Source organism: Dysidea avara, chromosome 12 (genome assembly GCF_963678975.1).
Source record: "Dysidea avara chromosome 12, odDysAvar1.4, whole genome shotgun sequence".
NCBI classification, from domain to species: Eukaryota; Metazoa; Porifera; class Demospongiae; order Dictyoceratida; family Dysideidae; genus Dysidea; species Dysidea avara.
This window is the reverse complement of record NC_089283.1, coordinates 21,141,371-21,161,913: the sequence shown is the minus strand read 5'-3', so window position 1 is coordinate 21,161,913 and position 20,543 is coordinate 21,141,371. Positions and strand designations below refer to the sequence as shown.

At 37.2% G+C, this 20,543-nt stretch overlaps 1 protein-coding gene and 1 pseudogene across 1 annotated transcript; both read left to right on the top strand.

Annotated features, from left to right (window-relative positions):
* Window positions 1-4,112: 4,112 nt before the first annotated feature.
* Window positions 4,113-5,173, top strand: LOC136241055 (retinol dehydrogenase 13 pseudogene; annotated as a pseudogene).
* A 5,231-nt stretch (window positions 5,174-10,404) lies between these two features.
* Window positions 10,405-11,887, top strand: LOC136240833 (uncharacterized). The gene is made up of 2 exons (XM_066031890.1): window positions 10,405-10,778; window positions 10,836-11,887. The coding sequence occupies exons 1-2, from the start codon at window positions 10,698-10,700 to the stop codon at window positions 11,769-11,771; spliced, it is 1,017 nt and encodes a 338-aa protein (XP_065887962.1). The 5' UTR covers window positions 10,405-10,697; the 3' UTR covers window positions 11,772-11,887.
* The last annotated feature ends 8,656 nt before the right edge of the window (window positions 11,888-20,543 follow it).

Here is a 20,543-nt window from a genome sequence, read left to right as displayed (position 1 = left end):
AGGCTAACTTGCTTGGTTAACACCAAACTAGTTGAGTAGGCTTTGAAGTTTGAACTATACAATAAGTATTCTTTTGACCATGTCAAGTAGGACCATTGAAGAAAAAGAGAGTAATAAATCAGGTGCCAATCCATTATAATGTTTCACTAAATAAGTGAAGGTTTGTCAACTTCAGTCAAACCTTCTCCTGTTATGCACACACCCACACATACTCTTCTGCTTATCTGGGATGCTGAACAGCTTATTTACAAGCATTGAATTTTGAAATTTATGCCAGGTGAGAGGACCCCTAGGAGGGTGGATATGACATAGACATTTGTAGGGATCCGAGTCAGACCTGTGCAAAGCATGGTGTATACATAATGTGTAAAGCCCTCTTGTTGGCTTGCAAGCCAATGCAAGGGATCCCCTGACTCTGCCTAGTCTGCACCACACAGCAAGTGCTACCATTATCCATATCACCTACAAGTGATGTGTTACTGTGTCTGCCATGAGGAGGCTGGCAACATGGAGTCGTGGACACATACAAATGTACAGTAGTCAAGGATTCAAATCCTGCCTGTAGCACACACACACACGCACGTACACACACACAAAGAATGTATGCTCTGCACACACCTGTAGCAAAGTGTTCACAACTTCTACAATACTATAATAAGAAACTTTGGAGAGCACTCAACTTCAGATATGGGAATACGTTAGCAGAAATCCCACATAGGTGACATCCTTTTTCATTTTAGTCTCTAACATATAACTTTTCTTTAAAGGAATAATAAATCTTCCTTCTGGAGCATCAACTGGCTATAGAGGAAATGAACAGTTGAAACCCTCTGCATTTATAAAGAACAATAGCTTAGACAATGCATTTAAAAAGTCTGGAAACTTTGAATCTTTGGTTCATCACTTTGAAAACGTACTCCTTGTCACGACTATTTTTCTGTATCCTTAAATGTAATAGTTACGATCTTCATATTCATGTATATAGCAGGATGGGTCAATAGGGGAAACAGAGTAATGGATTTGCACAATCTGAGCAACTCTCTCATTTGATATCACTGGTGGAATCAATTCAGCCATTGACAGGTCCTCAGATATTCCTGTAACAGTGAAAAAATTGATTGAACTAAATGGGAATCGATGCACTACTCTCATTTGTTACAGATTATGCACCTATTAATGTTAAGCCCCTACATCCCTAGTATGGGAAGGGTGAGGATTCATGAAACAAATGCCTCACTAGAAGCCCCCTGCTGGGTTACTGTTGCTATCTGTAAAGTGACAGGAAACCATCACCACTAGATGTAAAATGGAAAAAAAAGTATTCTACAGTAGCAAATTTCTCACACCTGGGGGACATTTTGTTGGTAGGGAATATATAATCTATGACTGGGCGCTACAGATGATAGGTGCATTAAGGCCACATAAACTTTATTATAGTTTCTCATCCCCACCCGCATTGCCATTTTTCTTACCTCATCAAGGATTTTTGGTACCACTGGTGGCTGAGTGCAGCCATCTAGCACCTTTTAAAGTTGGTGCCTTGCTAGAACAGTCTAAGAAAACTGCATCAGTTCTGAGTCGTTTTAGCTGGCTATCTAGTTAGTAAAAAAATAGAATAAAAATCTGCCCTGCCGTACTGACATTTTGAATATAGGAGGATGAGAAACTAATATGTGGCCTAATATAAGTATTTGCACCTTCACTATACATTTGTCAAGTGACCAAATTGTGTAATATTATAATTAATTGTAAAACTGACAAAAAAATTGAGTATAATAGCTACATTCCCTCCATACAGGCAATCAGTATCAAGTATCTAGCTAGGTTAGGTTTTCACCTCTATAATCTCACAAACATCAATCCAACGTACATACCCACCCCGATTACTCCTTTGTTAAAGTTTACTTACTTGTAATTTTTAGTTGCTCCATTGTAATCTACCTCTTATCAGTACTACACCAGCTGCTGTATCTTATAGTGAAAAGTTTAGTTTTATACCTTTGTACAAATGTTTTTCAGCAGCAAAATAACAACTAATAATAATACCCACCTCGCCATAGCATAGATTTATTTATATATATATTTTTTTATTCCCACCTCCACCCCCAGCACAAAAGGCATGTGTGCTGGACACAACTGATACAAACAATAATGGGGACACTTAAAAGTCCCTGGGGCCATTAACAAGGCCCAGTTCTGGGGAAGCATCAGATGATTTGTAAGAGATGGAACGGCTTCCCCTGATGCACATAGTTGCAGATCTTAAAAGAGAAAATGATAACAAGCAACGAAGCCACGTAAGAGTGCTGCTGTAGGTCATGGTGTTGCGTTTGGATAGTAAATCAGCTAAACGGGGATAAAAAGTGACTGCTTCCTTGCCCACCCCGGTTGTTGAAAAAACTAAAGGAGTGAAAGATGCCAACTCCACCTCATGGACACGGTCACCATATTCCCCCTTCTTCTGTTGTTCATGACATCTATATACAGATGGAATAGAAGCATTGCGGTAGCTCTGTGCATTTGGATGAAACACCCTTATATCAAAAAAGGCACTTTGCCGCCGCCCCCAAAATCCATGAGCATGAATATCAGCTCTGGCATCATCTTGTTGGTTGGCAGACTGAGGAGTAATCACTTCTCCACTGAGAGATTGAAGAGGTGGCTCGATGGCAACGTCATTACAAACCTTAGGTAGTAACTCAGCTGTGATGTCACGTAAATCATTATGACGTACGAATGTTAAGCCACCATGTCGACATATCATGGCATGATTAGTAGAAAATTGGCACCACAAACACAGCGACTAGGACTATTCAGTAAATTCCAACCATAACGCAGGTGGAGTGCATCCCAGAATTCCTGTTTAGTAAGATGGAAACCTTGATCTTGTAGTGGCAGGGCTAACAACCATGAAGAAGCTCCGCCAGGTTCACTATTTAAATCAACAGTTCTTTGAAGTTGTGTAGAGAGACTGTTCTTAATCTCCAGGGCATGTTCTTTAGTTGCCATACGCCTGCTCTGATGGACCTGAGCCTTGATGGATCAAGTATCAGTGAGATGAGCACAAACAGACTGTTTAATGATTAGTTCTTTCAATGGAGCAGTAATCTGTTGAGAAACAGCAAACTGTGAATCACAAATGGTAGTGGATTAACCACATCCAAGCCACCAAAACGACAGGGAAAAGTACGTTCAGCAGTGGAACCTGCAGGACGTCCACTGATTGAGGGAAGAAGCTGCAAGCGGATAGCATCTTACAATGGCTGAAAAAAGGAGCTAATACCAGGAATAGTTCTCATCAGGTAGACCCAGCAACCAATCAACCCATGGGTGAATGCACAATAAGCAGCATGTGGCCTACTACTAGCAATCTTTGCTAAAACAGAAACTTCTACAGTCCAAGACTCAACCTTAGTTGTGACATACTCTTCAGTAAACTCCCTTGAACCCAGGGCAGCACCAAGATGTCGCTGACCACGTGCAGTAATCCTTATATTTGTATTGGCGAACATGGTCTGTGCAGAAGAGAGATGTTCTGGCTTCACCATCAGAACTGTCTTGGTAGCGTTCGTAAAGTAGGCATATAGTCTGGTCCAACTGATGAAAAATGTTGCCACCAGGTTGAAAGCATCGACAGTGATCCAACTGCAGTAGCATCATCTGCAAACCAAGCTTGAGAAGCACCAGGGACAGCCATTCGGAGACGCCTAATCAAGGGAACCACTGCCAACGCGTACATAGCCATTTCAAGGGGGTCACCCTGTGTTGTTCCCTCAGTAGAAGGGATTTCCCCCTCTCCAACAACAAACAAACGGACTGGGGCACCATAAGTATTTTGCAGGATCAATGAAAAAGATGGACAAAGCATTGAAATGTTATGTAGTACAGCTTGACGATTAATACATCAACAAGGAGAGCTGCTTCACAATAACTATCACCAAACATCTCCTTCATGGCATGAACTGCAGCTTCTGATCCAGCAGCATGGCCTGCACAAGCTGAAGTGGTCCAGCAGCAGAAATAGATAATATAGACTATACTACGTAGCATATATTATCTATGGCCAGAGATAGTTTAAGCGGACGAAAACCACAATCAATACAAATCAACTAAATAGTTACGTGCACAAAGGAACCCATGGTGGAGCGATGCCTATGGATCAGTATCCATACAATGTTGTGGCAATTGGCATAGTAGCTCTAGGAGGAATTCTCGTATTGCTAAGACGCTACTTTAACGGCGGTGTCTGTTACTCGAAGCGATTACTGGACGGCAGGACTGTTATTATCACTGGCGCCAATACTGGTATCAGTAAGGAAGGAGACAGCCATTGATCTTGCCAAGAGAAAGGCCAAAGTGATTCTTGCTTGCAGAGACGTCGAGAGAGGAAAACAAGCAGAGAAGGAAATTAAAAGAGCGATGAAGAAGTGAGTTTTAAGCAACTAGACCTAGCTTCCTTTGCTTCCATTAAGAAGTTTTCCGCAGAAATTTTGGGGGAAGAATCCAGGATAGATATTCTGATTAACAATGCTGGTATAATGAGATGTCCTTACTGGAAAACTGAGGATGGTTTTGAGATGCAGTTTGGAGTCAATTATTTGGGACATTTCCTGTTAACGAATCTGCTGCTTGACCGAATAAAAGAGTCCCCATCTGGTAGAATTGTTGTCGTTTCTTCTCTTGGACATAAAAGATGCATAGGAATTAATTTTGATGATATCAATAGCATAGAGTCTTATGATCCTCGAGCTGCATATTGCCAGAGCAAACTAGCTAACAACCTTTTTACACTGGCATTAAGCAAGCGGTTGTCTGGAACAAGCGTTACCGTTAACTGCCTACATCCAGGAATTATTTACACTGAACTAGGACGACATTTGAATACACCATGGTGGATGAAGATCATCCTACTGCCTGTAGCATTGCTCATAATGAAGACACCATGGCAAGGTGCCCAGACAAATATCTATTGTGCAGTAGCTGAAGAGTTGGAAGGAGTTTCTGGTTGCTATTTTGCTGATTGTAAAGAGAAGGAGCCATCACCTGTAGCTCTTGATGAGTTGGTAGCTGAGTAACTGTGGTCTCTTAGTATAAAATTAACTGGTCTATAATTGTAAGGTGTGTGCCTATGACTTGTGATGTGACGTAGATGTATATGGTATGAAACGTTGTTTTATTCTACTATAATTCTTTCAATTAAACTACTTAAACTAGTCACCTTGTTTTACTTTTAACAAAAATACAATCCCTAGGTTATATTACACTTTTAGCTGGAGACATGGAACTTGCATGTACAATGTTTTGAGTCAAAAGAGAACATCACTATACATTAAGTAATGAGTGACTATGTCCCTAATCTCAATAAACTTCTAGCTTACCAACATCACACCAGTATCCTGATGTACTTAACATATGGCCAAAACAGCTAGATCTTAGCTTTTCAATATACCATCTATTTAAAGTCTCAGAGATGTGGGTTGCAGTACATGTAGTCTATAAGTAACTCAAGGTTTGCATCACTTAAGTTTATGGGCTCTCCTATGAGTAACAACTTGAAATTGTGAGTTGGTACTGAGTAGAGATTTGAACTCAAGGTATCGTATAGATGGAAATTTTTGAGGGACGAAACTTTAGCGAATTTTGCGAGTAATGATAGCTTCATAAAATGTTTGTTTATACACATAGCTATTACCTTACCAAATCTGGTTTCTAGACTTGTGAAAACAGATTTTTCACGAAAGCGAAAATTGGATTCTAAATAATGCAAAGATTGGATTTTTAAAAATGCAAAAATTGGATTTTATTCCTTGAAAATTTCCAACTATACGGTATTGTTTACCAGAATTAACCATCAAAAATTTCAGAAAGGTGGAAGTCAGATGATTTAGTTAATATTAAATTTTTTAGATGAATTTTGTCTACCCCAATATTTCACTGTATTGCTGTTTTATATTGTGAATTTTGAACATTTAAAATGGGTGTCATACATGCAAATTCAAATCATACATCTCCAAAAAATTTAAGCTCAAAATTGAAAACGGTAGAATAATAGCTATTTGGGATGTGGCTTGTTATTAAACTTTACTGAACAAAATTTAATCTGGACACAATGAAACTATAGCAAGTAATAGACAAGTTACAAAACTGAACACAGTGTACAAATATCAGTATCACACGGTAACTACAATTGTACTGGAGTTACTGTAAGTCACCAATAATGGCATCATTTTGTCAAGAGATTGTAGTACTTCCCTACAATGACATATGAACTTTCAGTTTGAACTATTCAATAGGGCAGTCCTTAGTCTCTTATCACTCTAAATTTCACATGAGTGAGCATCGTGCTATAAGTGAAATTACACAGTCTATTGTGCGTCAATACCTATTATTGGCACCCTGTACTCAGGTTGTTGTTTTTTTTTTGCATTTTGATTGATATAAAACTATAGCACCAATGTGTACTAAAACAAAGATAACATAACTACAAATCACCTTAATACAACTTAATTAAATTTACTTCAGTGATTGACCAATAATCTTTTATCGGCAGATTGTGTGAATTTGTGAGTAACTCTCTGGTGCCTTGTTGGTTCTGTGATATAGAGTCCTTGGATAACTCCATTTCACAGAAGTTTTACAAAGATGAGGCCAGCTGTTTGAGAGATATTCAGGTTAGATGCAAGGTTTTTCCAATACAAAAATAATTTTTACGCGAACTCATGATAGCTTGTAGAGCACTTTAGGAGCAATAATTACTGAATGAAAATGATTGTAAGAAATGTTTTAGAGGGTACAGCAGCCCACAGTGTTACTGGATAGCTTCTACACACTCTGTAGTCTAGGTGCTGATAATTGGTACCTGCTGATAATAGGCAACTTATGCTAGTTGGCTTCTACTTAGGCATGTTGAAATCGTTTTCTTGAAGTTTCTATTTAATGCCTGCCACATGGCATGTTGTGTTTCTAAACATCCATCAACTTCAGTTTAATGCTGATGTAGCTTATCATTCTAAAAGTGTAAACTACCGTAGTATTTTTGTGTTGTAGTTTGTATCCAAGCAGTGAGGCGGATTCAGTTCTGAAGTGACAGTATTGTTATACTTTAGCATCATAAATAATCATTTTTCTTCAGCTTAGGTGATTGTACATGTAGCTATAACACATTCTTACAGTGGCGATTAATTACAAGCTCAGCTTATATAGTATAGTGGCGCAACCAAAAAATTGTGCACTTTTTCATAAAGCCATGAAACTTTCCACATAAATAGTAGTCCTCAATACATGTATTTTCAGATATAGTGCCATTGCTGATTTGACCTTTGGTGACCTTTACTGCCATTTTTGTACAGAAAATTGATCAATTTTGTCTTTAACTCCCTGAGGCAGTAATTAACTTATTAAAACATGGTACCAAACAAAACATTTTGCTGATAGAACCAACTTGACTTTTATGTGAAGTCGTAAGGTGATTTCATTCTTAAGTTATGAGTATTTTTATTAGCTGCAAAATTCAATAAATTTATGTATAATTATCTGCCCACAGGTAATTCACACCTTCAGGGCAGGTAAATTTATCGAATTTTGCAGCTAGTAAAAATGATCATAACTTTGTAATGAAATCACCTATTGACTTCAAATAAAAACCAAGTTGTTTCTATCAGCAAGATCTTTGTTTTGGTACCATGTTTTAACAATTTAATTACTGCCTCAGGGAGTTAAAGACAAAAATGATCAATTATCTGTACAAAAATGGCCGTAAAGGTCACCAAAGGTCAACTCAGCGATGGCACTATATCTAAAATTACATGTCATAAGGAGTACTATTTATGTGTAAAGTTTCGTGGCTTTATGAAAAAGTGCACAATATTGCCAATTTTGGGGGCTAGCCGCTATACTAATATAAATGATTTGTAATATGGCAATAGGGCTAAACAAAGGACTATAGTGCAACTCAAATTAATGTGTGATTGCTAGTTAATAATCATGCATTTAATTTGGCTTGCATCCCAAATAGTTTTTTTACCCACATTCTGTTCTGTTCCGGGTTTTATTATTGAAGGAACAGAGGTATAGGATGTGGTTTAAGTGGTGCTAGCAAAAATTGACTTTTCTCAACTAATGAACTATAGCTTCCAGCTGTTGCAAAGAAAACAGTGCACATTCGTATTTGCAATCACAATTAACATTTTCATAACTATAGTACTCTAGATCTATTGTGTTTCAGTACTTATACACGGCATGACAACAGACAATTTTCAAGTGACACTCAAAGCATGCATGTCTGCCCCCTTCATGGGAGTGGATGATTTGAACATGTACTTGTTTGTTAACAAATGATTGATTGTTAAAGTCAGCATTCTTCCTTGCAACTATATGTTTCATTGAAAATATTTTAATGGTGTGTGTGTTTTTTAAATATTCACTCTAAGCTTTCCTATAATATATCAAATGAGTGAAACATTCTCCATTAGCATTAATTATAATGTTATAACTTAAGTGACTTTTTGATAATTCTCAGAATAGCACCAGTTAAGCAGAATTGTATGTAGCTATATGGTATCTAGAGTACTTAAAGAAATTTAAGCTGTGTTTATCAACACGTGTTATACTTCTGTTGTCGTGTGTGCACAAAGAAACACTTACCTCATTAAATTAAAATAATAGGAACCTTATGAAGCAGCTGTAAACAGCAATACAGTTAATGCACATGATCTCACATCTGATGTCATTAAGCAACTAGACTTAGCATTCCTTTGCTTCCATTAAAAAGTTTACCACTAAAACTTCAAAGGAGGAATCCAGGATAGATATTCTGATTAACAATGATGGTATAATGTGATGTCTTTACTGGAAAACTGAGGATGGTTTTGAGATGCAGTTTGGAGTCAATCATTTGGCACATTTCCTGTAAGCAAATCTACTTACTGCTTAACCAAATAAAAGAATCCCCAGTTGGTAGAATTGTTGTTGTTTCTTTAGGACATATAATTATAAGATTCAAGGAATTAATTTTAACAACATAGAGTCTTATGATCCTAGAGCTGTGTATTGCCAGAGAAAACTAGCCAATAATATTTTTACACTGGCACTAAGCAAGTGAAATGTTACTGTTAACTGCCTTCATCCAGGAGTCTTTTACACTGAACTAGGATGACACTTCAATATACCATGGTAGATGAAAACCAGTGGTATTGCTCATGATAAAGCGTCATTTTCATGGGGTCCTGAGAGCTATAGATATCGATATACATCTTACAAATTGCACTACATACACCTTGATTGATGTATGCTACTGAATATAGATTGCTGAAGTGAGGACCAAAATAATAAGCAAAGTGTATTCCTTAACTAGAAGTATGACATGATTTCAATGCCACTAAATCAATATGGCTACTATTCAAAAACTGACTTTAATTTTATACCAAATAAATGTAACATCATGCATCATTCTTTTGATGAAAAGCATATACAGAAAAGCAATGGCTTATTGATTTTACCAAGAAAGCAAAGCATACACTAGTATTGTATTGCGAGTTGATATTGATACTCATGTGAAATCAAGGACATACATTATGCAAAGTTGATTAAACGTGTACTTCAGTTATTTCACCAAGAGTTCATGCGATCAGAATATTAGATAAAAATTATGAACTCTTACCTGCTCTACTCAGTAGCTACGTTATGCAGGAATTGTCATACAAAGACTCAATTTTATTTACGGAAATAAGAGAAAGATTGGATGTTAATTCAGCATTCATCCATCTATACCCTAGTAGACCAAATTAATGGATGTGTGCATGTATTTATTGCAGTAACCATGCACATGCCAGCTAGTGTAGTCTGATGGCTCTGATCATTGTGATGAAGGATTTGAAATTAGCTGCATAGTCTTGGTTTACAAAATCATTAATAGGCATTCAAAAATCTTATCAGATCTCATTAAACTTAATATAGTTCTCAGAATAATACTTGCTTGCAGTTGCAGAAGTTCATGGTTTCTATAATGTGCATATATCCTGCTTAAAACAATAGAGATATTGCTGTAATGCACTTATTCTCACTACTAACCTTGTGAGCAGATGTGTACATGATTGATCTCACATATAACTATTAGTTAATCACCAATATAGTGTTCCTGTATGTGGTCAGGCTTCAAAGGGAATTCTGTGTAAATCAATACATTAGAATGTAAGTGATGAGCATTATTTCTGTTACCACACAGGTTGTCTAAGTAACAAGTTGTTAAGTAACACTTTTCTGAAAGCATGGTTGCTGCATACATAATCTCATAAAAGAGAATAGTATAATATACTTTTTTTACAACTAGCCAAGAAGGGACGGGTATGAGAGGGATAGGGAGGTATGTACTATACACAATAAATAATATAGCATGCATGTATATTTAGCTCTTGCTTTGAGTATGCATATGTCCACCACAATATGTACAGCTAGTCTTTGATATAAAAGTTTGATATTATAACTGGATATACAAGAGCAGTGTGCATGCATGGGAGTAAAAGTTTTTACAACGGTATATGGTCATTTAGCCAAGAACCTGTGATTGCCAGGCTACTAGTACTCTTATGAGTGCATATATATCTAGTATGACTTCACAACCTTTCTGAATATTATGCATGATAACAGCTAAACTGCATACCTGTTCCTTGTGAGATAAACGTTTAATTTTTAATTACAGGATGTGTTCATGCACTTACTGTACATTTAACAAGTTCATTGAAATAGCCTTTACCCAGAAGAAGCCACTGCACAACTCAATTGTGAGGACTATAAATAGATGGTGTTACATTCACATTCATACAAACTTGACTACAAAGCTTTCTATTATGACTACTAGTGAGAGAGTATCTGTGGCTGGTGGACATCTTTCTGATGGAACAAGATATGGAGCTGACAAAGTCAGAAGGTTTGCTACTAGTAGATATGGTACAATTGGAGCTGCTTTTCTTGACTCTGCTCTTAACCAAGAACTAGACAGCTTGGTTCCTGGTAAAAGAGTTCTTGATATTGGATGTGGAGCTGGAAACTGGTGTGTTACTGCTGCTCAATATGGTGCAAAATCAGTAGATGGTTTTGATATACAACCAGAGATGGTGGAACTGGCTAAACAAGCTACTTCACACTTGGACATGGTCCACATACAAGTTGGAGATGCTGCAGATATGCCTTATGATGATGATAGTTTTGATGTAGCTATTAGCCTCTTTGTTACCTGCAATCTACCACCTAATGGATTTGCTAAACATTTTCAAGAGCTTCATCGAGTACTGGTACCTGGAGGAAAGGCTCTCCTACTTATACCTACTGATTGGTCTCACAGTAGATTGTACACAAAAATTGAAGCTGATTCAAGCACCATCAAGAGTGAGATAGCACAGATTCTGACAACAGTTCCTAAGTATCCTACCACTTCACAAGTCACTGAAGCATTCAGGAATACTGATGATATTCTTGTTACATGTTTTGCAGTTGATGACAAGGGAGAGATATTTAATGTCACAAACACCAGTCAACTCTCTCATGGGCAGCCAATATGGAGGAAAACGGAAGTGATGACATTTCCTAACTTCTTCTACAGTGACCAGTCAACTATTGACCAATTTGTCACTAATGGATTCAACATTGCAAAAATTGATAACCATTACAAAGAAGACAAAAGGGTCATCTACAACAACTCAGATCCTGCAATTCCACTTAGCACAGATTATGTCAAATATCCAACAGCTTTAGTCTATCATGTGTCAAAGCCTTAGTTAACTATACTATGACTGATACACAAACATTATTTTTGAAATTGTGACTGTTAGTTATTGTATGTAAACTATATTATTTAGCTTTTAAATTAATGTACTTTCATTTGGCAACTCAACATGCATCAATGAGTCATTATCAGCTTAGTGTATATATGACTGATGTAGTACAACATGCGACTGTCAGTACTGACTAAGTCATCACTATCCTTGCAACTAAACATGCAAGAAGACTATAGATTTCAAATAGGCTTGCCTCTTCAATGCTATACATTCACCTAAAATATTTCTATTAATAATAATTATGTGTGTACAAAAAGCACTTATTCCTGAACAAATGTAAACAGCAAATGTAAATAGCCACGTACATGATCTCAAATCTGACAGATATATATAGCCTATGACTACTGTCCCTGTATGTGATCAGACTTCAAAGGCAGCTTTGTGTAAATCTATACATTGTTATGGAAGAGTTTGTAATCAGCACTGGTCTTTCACTGCTATCCCAGCTATATATAGTAAATGACTACTCATGGCCATGTTCTATTAATTCCCTTATATAGTATGCAACATCCACACTATTACTGGACAGTGCTTACATCAGCACAAAATGAAGCTTCATATAATCTGTAGTGGCAATCAGTGCTCGCTCGCCTTGCTGAAATTTTGAGACGAATAAAAATTTGGACTGAAAATTTAAAATGTAATACATGGCTATTATTTACTACTGTATATTAACCGTTTATACAGCAAGTCCAGCTCTGTAAGAGCACCAGTGGTCCTAATCATTTCAGTAACATTTATCTCCATGCACCTTACCTTGCTGTGTTGACCCTTCGAGTATATTTTCACGTACATACATGAACTACTATAGTGCCATGCAGTGACAAGATGTCTATATCGGTATAATCACGTTATACCTAGCATCTTGCACATCTCGTATTTCTTTTACTAAACAACTGACTGCATGCTAATTGAATTGAGTTCTACTGATGTGGTGAAGTCTGATAAGCATAACTATTGGTGCCTTGCCACAAGCACCACCTGGGTTAAACTATTGTTATGCACTCTGTTTCTTACCACACAAGGTTTCTAAGTTATGCTATAATTTTTATGGGTATATGTACATTCTTTTAAGTTTTCCTTCCTAAACCTAAGAATTAGCTAATGAAATCATGGTTTAAATGTTTAAACTTACATATGTACATGTACACTGGCAGCACTATGTATTTTTATTTATTTAAGACACTGCATATGCTAGCAATGTGTATCCCTATCATGAAGTACAATAATCTCAGCAGCTAAAGAACCCGTTTTTCTTACAAGTTGGGTATGAGAGTGAACTGTGCTACATGCATACACATGCTTGACGATAAATCAGCTAAGCATATATTTAGCTCTTGTCTGGAGTATACATATAGCTACATAGAGCAAGTATTTGATATTGGATAGGTCAGCCGCTAGAGCAATGTATGCATAGGAGTAAAGTCTTTTGCTCAAGGAAACATCATACAAAATGCTATCTATAATTGTACAAACTCTCTAGCTCATAGCAATATTAAGAATTAGTCATGACATCATCATGATGGGGAATGCAAATTCCTTACTTAGTGCCAGGCCCACCTTCTGCTAGTATGTGTTAATTTTAATACTTTGAATTCTCACTAGCGTCCTTATATTATGTGAATTAGCTTAATAACAGCATAGAAACCAAGCCTATATTAGGCCTCAATTCCTGGGCCATGAGTAGTACACCTACATACGTATGTAGTTTTGTACATAATCATAATAGTATGATCATTACGATCTTTTGTTTCTATATATGACTTCACAAATTCTCTGAGGTAATAATTTTATCATCACATAACCATCCATCAACAGGAAGCTACTTGTATACCTTGCCATTAGAAGCATTTAAGTTCTCAGAAAGAGCCTTCTACATGGAAGAAGCCATTGTAAATCTCTAAACATGATCAGTGGAATATTTATATTGTGAGGACTATATATAGACGTTGTTACATTTACATTAATACAAAGCTTTCTACTATGGCTACCAGTGAGACAGTATCTGTGGCTGATGGACATCTTTCTGATGGAACAAGATATGGAACTGACAAAGTCAGAAGGTTTGCTACTAGTAGATATGGTACAATTGGAGCTGCTTTTCTTGACTCTGCTCTTAACCAAGAACTAGACAGCTTGGTGCCTGGTAAAAGAGTTCTTGATATTGGATGTGGAGCTGGAAACTGGTGTGTTACTGCTGCTCAATATGGTGCAAAATCAGTAGATGGTTTTGATATACAACCAGAGATGGTGGAACTGGCTAAACAAGCTACTTCACACTTGGACATGGTCCACATACAAGTTGGAGATGCTGCAGATATACCTTATGATGATGATAGTTTTGATGTAGCTCTCAGCTTCTTCGTTACCTGTAACCTACCACCTAATGGATTCGCTAAACACTTTCAAGAGCTTCATCGAGTACTGGTACCTGGAGGAAAGGCTCTCCTGCTTATACCTACTGATTGGTCTCACAGTAGATTGTACACAAAAATTGAAGCTGATCCAAGCACTGTAAAGAGTGAGATAGCACAGATTCTGTCAACAGTTCCTAAGTATCCTACCACTTCACAAGTCACTGAAGCATTCAGGAATACTGATGATATTCTTGTTACATGTTTTGCAGTTGATGACAAGGGAGAGATATTTAATGTCACAAATACCAGTCAACTCTCTCATGGGCAGCCAATATGGAGGAAAACGGAAGTGCTGACATTTCCTAACTTCTTCTATAGTGACCAGTCAACTATTGACCAATTTGTCACTAATGGATTCAACATTGCAAAAATTGATAACCATTACAAAGAAGACAAAAGGATCATCTACAACAACTCAGATCCTGCAATTCCACTTAGCACAGATTATGTCAAATATCCAACAGCTTTGGTCTACCATGTGTCAAAGCCTTAGTTAGCTACCCAAACAATACTGTGGAACTCAAAGTTGTGACTGTCATTGTATACATAATGTAAGTAATTTTATTCAACTTCTTTGTACTTTCATTGTGATAATGTATAATAATAACCCTTCACCATTTCAACTGATTTATGATCAATAATGCATGACTACTAATACTTTGCAGTATACTAGGTAATTATTAAAAAGAAACTTCTGTGCATGAGCATAGTAATATAGCAGCCAACATTTACAGCTGTGAGTCAGTCTAAAGATGCTGTAGAAGCTTTACATAAGGAAACATACTGTAATAAACATTTTTGTTGTTACACTAGGATATAAAACAGCTAAAATCAGGCCAGTACATGTATACATGTTCAGTACTTTTTTTTATTACACTCCGCATTAATTGGCTCACAATATATTATACTAGATTTTAACTTGGCATCATACTAAGTTGTTCATAAAGCATTATTACCAATTACTGGATATATTCATGCATAACATACCTAAACCCTACTAGCAACATGGTATCACAGCAACATACTCCCTCATTGAATGGATTGTGAAAAGTATCATCCAATGTATTTTTATACTTTCAGATACATACATACATACATACATACACATACATACATACATACATACATACATACATACATACATACATACATACATACATACATACATACACATACATACATACATACATACATACATATACACATACATACATACATACATACATACATACATACATACATACATACATACATACATACATACATACATACATACATACATACATACATACATACATACATACATACATACATGCATGCATACACAGGAGCGTAGGAAGATATTTAACTTATGGGTGCCCAGTGTTAAAGCTGAAGACTGGACTGGATAAACAAAACATCAATAATGGTATATACTTGTGTGTTCACAAACTCGTCCATACACCCTTATACACAACACATGCATAGAATAGAGACCAGGGGGTCACTGCTGGAATTTTAAAGTCTACAGTAATTAGTTTTGCTTGGCAAACAAACATGCATGAGTATTTTAAATTTCTTGGCAGTTAAATTGCTAATGTACCTTTATAGTATTGATACTTGAAATACACATGTTGTTTATTCGAATAACTCTCAAGTACAATTTCAACCATGCGTGTATATACTTAAAGCTTTTTCACAATCATTCTGGCCCAGTAAACTGAAATGACACTACATGAAGATACTACCATGTCATGAAAATTATTTGTGCACTACGAAAATTGTCTTGAACAATTCTTGAACTTTACACAATGTAGACCATTACCTTGACAACACCGATAGTTTTCCTGGTCAGGTGGTAACAACAGAAAGTCAACACCTCAATCAAAACCTGATAATTGTGTGATGGAAGAGAAGGAGAATAATCACATGTCTGCTGTAATTGTAGAAGAGCATGCGAGGAAAACTCTCTCTCAATGTTATAACTGTTTTTCAAAAGAGGACATCAATCTTAACAATGCAAAGTCTAAGAATTGACTAAAGCCAATTAATCAAAGGTATACACAACTGGATTCCAAAGGTAATTGTTATTGCTCTGTGGCTTAGGTGACTTTATCATCACTTTCCTAGTATCTTTATATACTCTGCTTTTGTTGCAACATGATAAATTGATTCCTGAAAAGTCACTTAAGAGCAATAACAATTGCCTTTGGAATCACAGTTATGTACCTTTGATGATAATGAATCATTATTATGATGTCATCATGTAGTATTGATCAAATGTCATGATTATGGTTTCTATGATGGGAATACTGGGAAACAACTCCAATTATAATTGACAGCTTAAACGCTCTAGAGCTAAACCTATTTGAATTAGACTATAGTTTGTCAAGCGTCACTATTATTAATATATATCTTTGAGGCATTGAAATCAATGTAATGTAAAAACCATTGTGTATACAGTATATGCATGACTCTAAATTAAAGTCCTAACTGGCCATGGCAGCATGTAGACTAAGAAAGTGTCAATTACAGGACTAACAGGAGCCACACGCATGCAACCATATGTATAATTATACATATAGGGTCTGTAATCCTTTCTGTACACACACACACACACACACACACACACACACACACACACACACACACACACGCACGCACGCACGCGCACACACACACACAAACACACAGCTATATGATGGAATACATATAATAGCTAATGGTAACTTCAATGCTTAAATTTAATCTTCCTATTTTTTAGGCCAGTCAGCTTTAACTATTTCATACTTTATCCCACATGCACAGACAGAGAGAGAGAGAGCTGCGAGAGAGAACCATCATTATTAAACTACATGTTCCCTGCCGGTATTCACAGGATTTAAGCCTTCTCACAGGTCCCTAGTGGGATAGCATTCACAGAATAAAATCATTCGCTGGCAAGAAGTTGATGTTTAAGTACAGGTTGAATGCGTCAGATCCCAGCTGTTGTGGCTCCTCTGGCACATGCCTAGACTGCATGTTGCAGGGGATCAAGTCACCACTGGGTCTGGGATTTTTTTCTGCATTCTTCATGTTTCAGCTACATGTTTCTGACTCCCTGTATTGACAGGCTTTAAGCCTTGCAGGTCTATATAGTGGCCGCACACAAAGATTTAAGCTTTAACTTTTGCTTATGAAAATAAGAGAAAGATTGAATGTTAAATTCAGCATTCATCCATCCATGCCCTATAATGGACCAAAAGAATGAATGTGTTTATTGCAGTAACCACATTCCAGCTAGTCTAAGTTATAATGTCATTATTATAGTCTGATGACTCGCATGATTATTGTGATGAGGATTTGAAATTATAGCTGCATATGACGTGATTTGCAAAAATCATTTTACACTCATTAGCTAATAGATATTCAAAAGTCTTATCAGTTCTCATCAGACTTGATAGTTCTCAGTATAATACTAGCTTACAGTTGCAGAAGTTCTAGATCTAGAGTGTGCATATCCTAGCTACTTAAAACAATACATGCACATTACTGTAATGTATACCTCTATTACCATGTGGGCTCAAAATGCACTTATTCCCACTACTGGTAATAGGAACCTTGTGAGCAGATGTATACATGATTGATCTCACATCTGATGAAACAGTAGCTATAGTTATCATCATTGTTCCTGTATGTGATCAGGCTTAATTCAAAGGAAGTTCTTTGTAAATCTTGTACATTATAGTGTTTGTAAGTGATGAAATCTGATGAGCATTATTACTGTTACCAAACAGGTTGTCTAAGTAACAAGCCATATAAAGTAACACTTTTCTGATTTCCTTTCTTGATGAAATCATGGTTAGGGAATAATATGAGATCATAGTAAAGTTGTTACATATGAAGCTGGACTTTGACACTGTATATTATCATGAAGGCCAATCATACTGTACTATGATCTCATTGGCTAAAGAAGAATTATCAACTTTTTTTACAACTATGTAGCCAAGAAGGGAAGGCTTTGAGAGGGATAGGGAGGTAAGTACTATATACAATAAATAATATAGCATGCATGTATGTAGCTCTTGCTTTGAGTATACGTATACACCATAAGATGTACAGCAAGTCTTTGATATTACTGGATAGGCAAGAGCATGCAGTATGTATCAGCGTTGAGGCCGGGTCGGGTCATCCGGGTCACATTTTCTCCGGGTCATCCGGGTCACATTTTCTCCGGGTCATCCGGGTCTGACCCGGATTGGATCACGTGAAAAACGAAATTGTTCGTTTGACGACGTGGAAACTTAGGGTATCACTCTTTTCACCCTATTTCATAACCCTACAGAACTTAGAAAAATAACGGTGAACCAAAAAGGCGAAAAAAAAAGTGCAGCATTGAAGAGGAATCGAACCCAGGATCCCAGTGTGATGGCCCAGTGTGCTACCAATTATGCTACCACTGCTAGCTCCCTTGATTCCCTTCTTTTGTATCTTATAAATGTGACTAACGAAATAAGCTGTATATAGTATATAAGAAGAACCTAACCCTGAAGGTGAAGAAGAAACCAAAGCTGAACTCTAACTCTGAACTCTAACCCTAACCCTAACGCTAACACTACTAGACGCTTCCCCTAAAGTCTACTACTCGTGGCAACTACTGGACGCTTCCTCTAAAGTCTTACTACTCGCGGCAACTACTGGACGCATCCCCTAAAGTCGACTACTCGCGGCAACTACTAGATGAGTGCCCTAAAGTCGAAGAGAGAGAGCAACAACTACAGTAGGAAGTCTGGATGCTTTTGAGCTTAATATTACGTAAGGGTTATGAAAGGTGGTGAAAAGAGTAAAACCCGGAAACTTATAAACACTATCGCGTAGCTCTTTCGTGAGCCACGCCCACTTATCACATTACCAACATACGCTCAGCCACGCCCATTTGTTAGTAAGTGTAGTATGTAGCACGAAACTGAGGGTATCTATGGTGAGGGGTAGCTATTGTCAGTAGGTGAAGACCTTTTTTTTTTTGGTCTTCAACCTACAGCTAGCCTGAAGTTGCAATTGCAATATTTACTCAACACGAATCGAACGTTCAAAATGTAGACTCGTTCGCTTGCCGAGACTAGCCGAAACACGTCTCGGCTTTAATTAATCCGGGTCACAGGGTCATCCGAGTCAGCAGTAGTGACCCGGTTTCAACGTTGACCATGATACTGTAACTGAAGTATAGTTTTGATACAAGCATGCACTTGTGAGTTACAACAGCGAATCGTTTAGTGTAAAATGCGTACAGTGAAAAATCAGCACATTACGACCAATAACACAGTCTTATTATCCTTTTTTACAACAACCCCTTCTGTACAGTCTTCGTGGATACATCTTTTACTCAGGTAAATGACAAACAGTCAGCCCAATTCCACCCGCCAAAGTCACGCTCGAGTTGTACTTCACGGCGATTCCTGTGTTCTTTTTCTTCATTTCTTCGTCAGTGGTGATGAGTATCAAGACTGCTGTGATGTCCACACATAAACTCTAAAGGATGGAAAGCTCATTAAGATTAGGCTACACTATTGGAATTCTCCATAATATGCGGAATAAAATTGTAAACTTCCGAATACGTTACGTGATTTTTATGGGTGGGGACTATTCTACGGAACGGAACGGAACGGAACGGAACGGAATGATGGACTAAACTGCGGAACGGAATGCTTTCTCAGATTGAAGCTTGCAGCTTACCATTGCTGTACAAGTTATCAGTGGCACTTCCAGCAGGTAATCAAACGTTACCCCAAGAAAGATAAAACGAATTTAAGGATCGATTGTGGGTTCTTGTTGGTTGTCATTAGTAACGAAGTACTAATTGTGGGAATAGCTGACTCAGTGGGTTCATCTTCGGATATATCAAGTAGGGAACTAATGCATGACTTGTTTTTACTAGTATGTGAGTTATTTTTACTTACTTCAGTGACTTTAGAATGTACAGTCTGAGGCCCAGCCTTTCTAATCGGCATAAATCAGTATGTGTATAGCTACACTACAAAGGAAACAAGTATGGTGACAAGCTGAATCAACTCAGTCTAAGCAGAATCTAAAGGAATTTTGTGCAGTGTGTGAGGAGCAAACATTCAGATACCTCAAGGAGGCTATATTGTGTGAACATCAATGATTCATTAACAGAGTAGTGGACTATTGTCAGATATCTCAGCCTGAGTACTGAGTTGAATTCTGGATGGGGTCTATTTTACAGAATGGAATGCTTTCTGAATCAACTTGCAGCTTGGCTAGCTGCTATCATTGCTGAAATTGCATTTTATCAGTGGAACCTCCAGGAAAAAGGAAT

Bases quoted from the DNA above. Each gene is read 5' to 3' on its own strand.
- LOC136240833 (XM_066031890.1), top strand. From the start codon at position 10,698: ATGTGTTCATGCACTTACTGTACATTTAACAAGTTCATTGAAATAGCC. The intron at 10,779-10,835 runs GTGAGGACTATA...TTGACTACAAAG, and splicing joins AGCCACTGCACAACTCAATT to CTTTCTATTATGACTACTAG.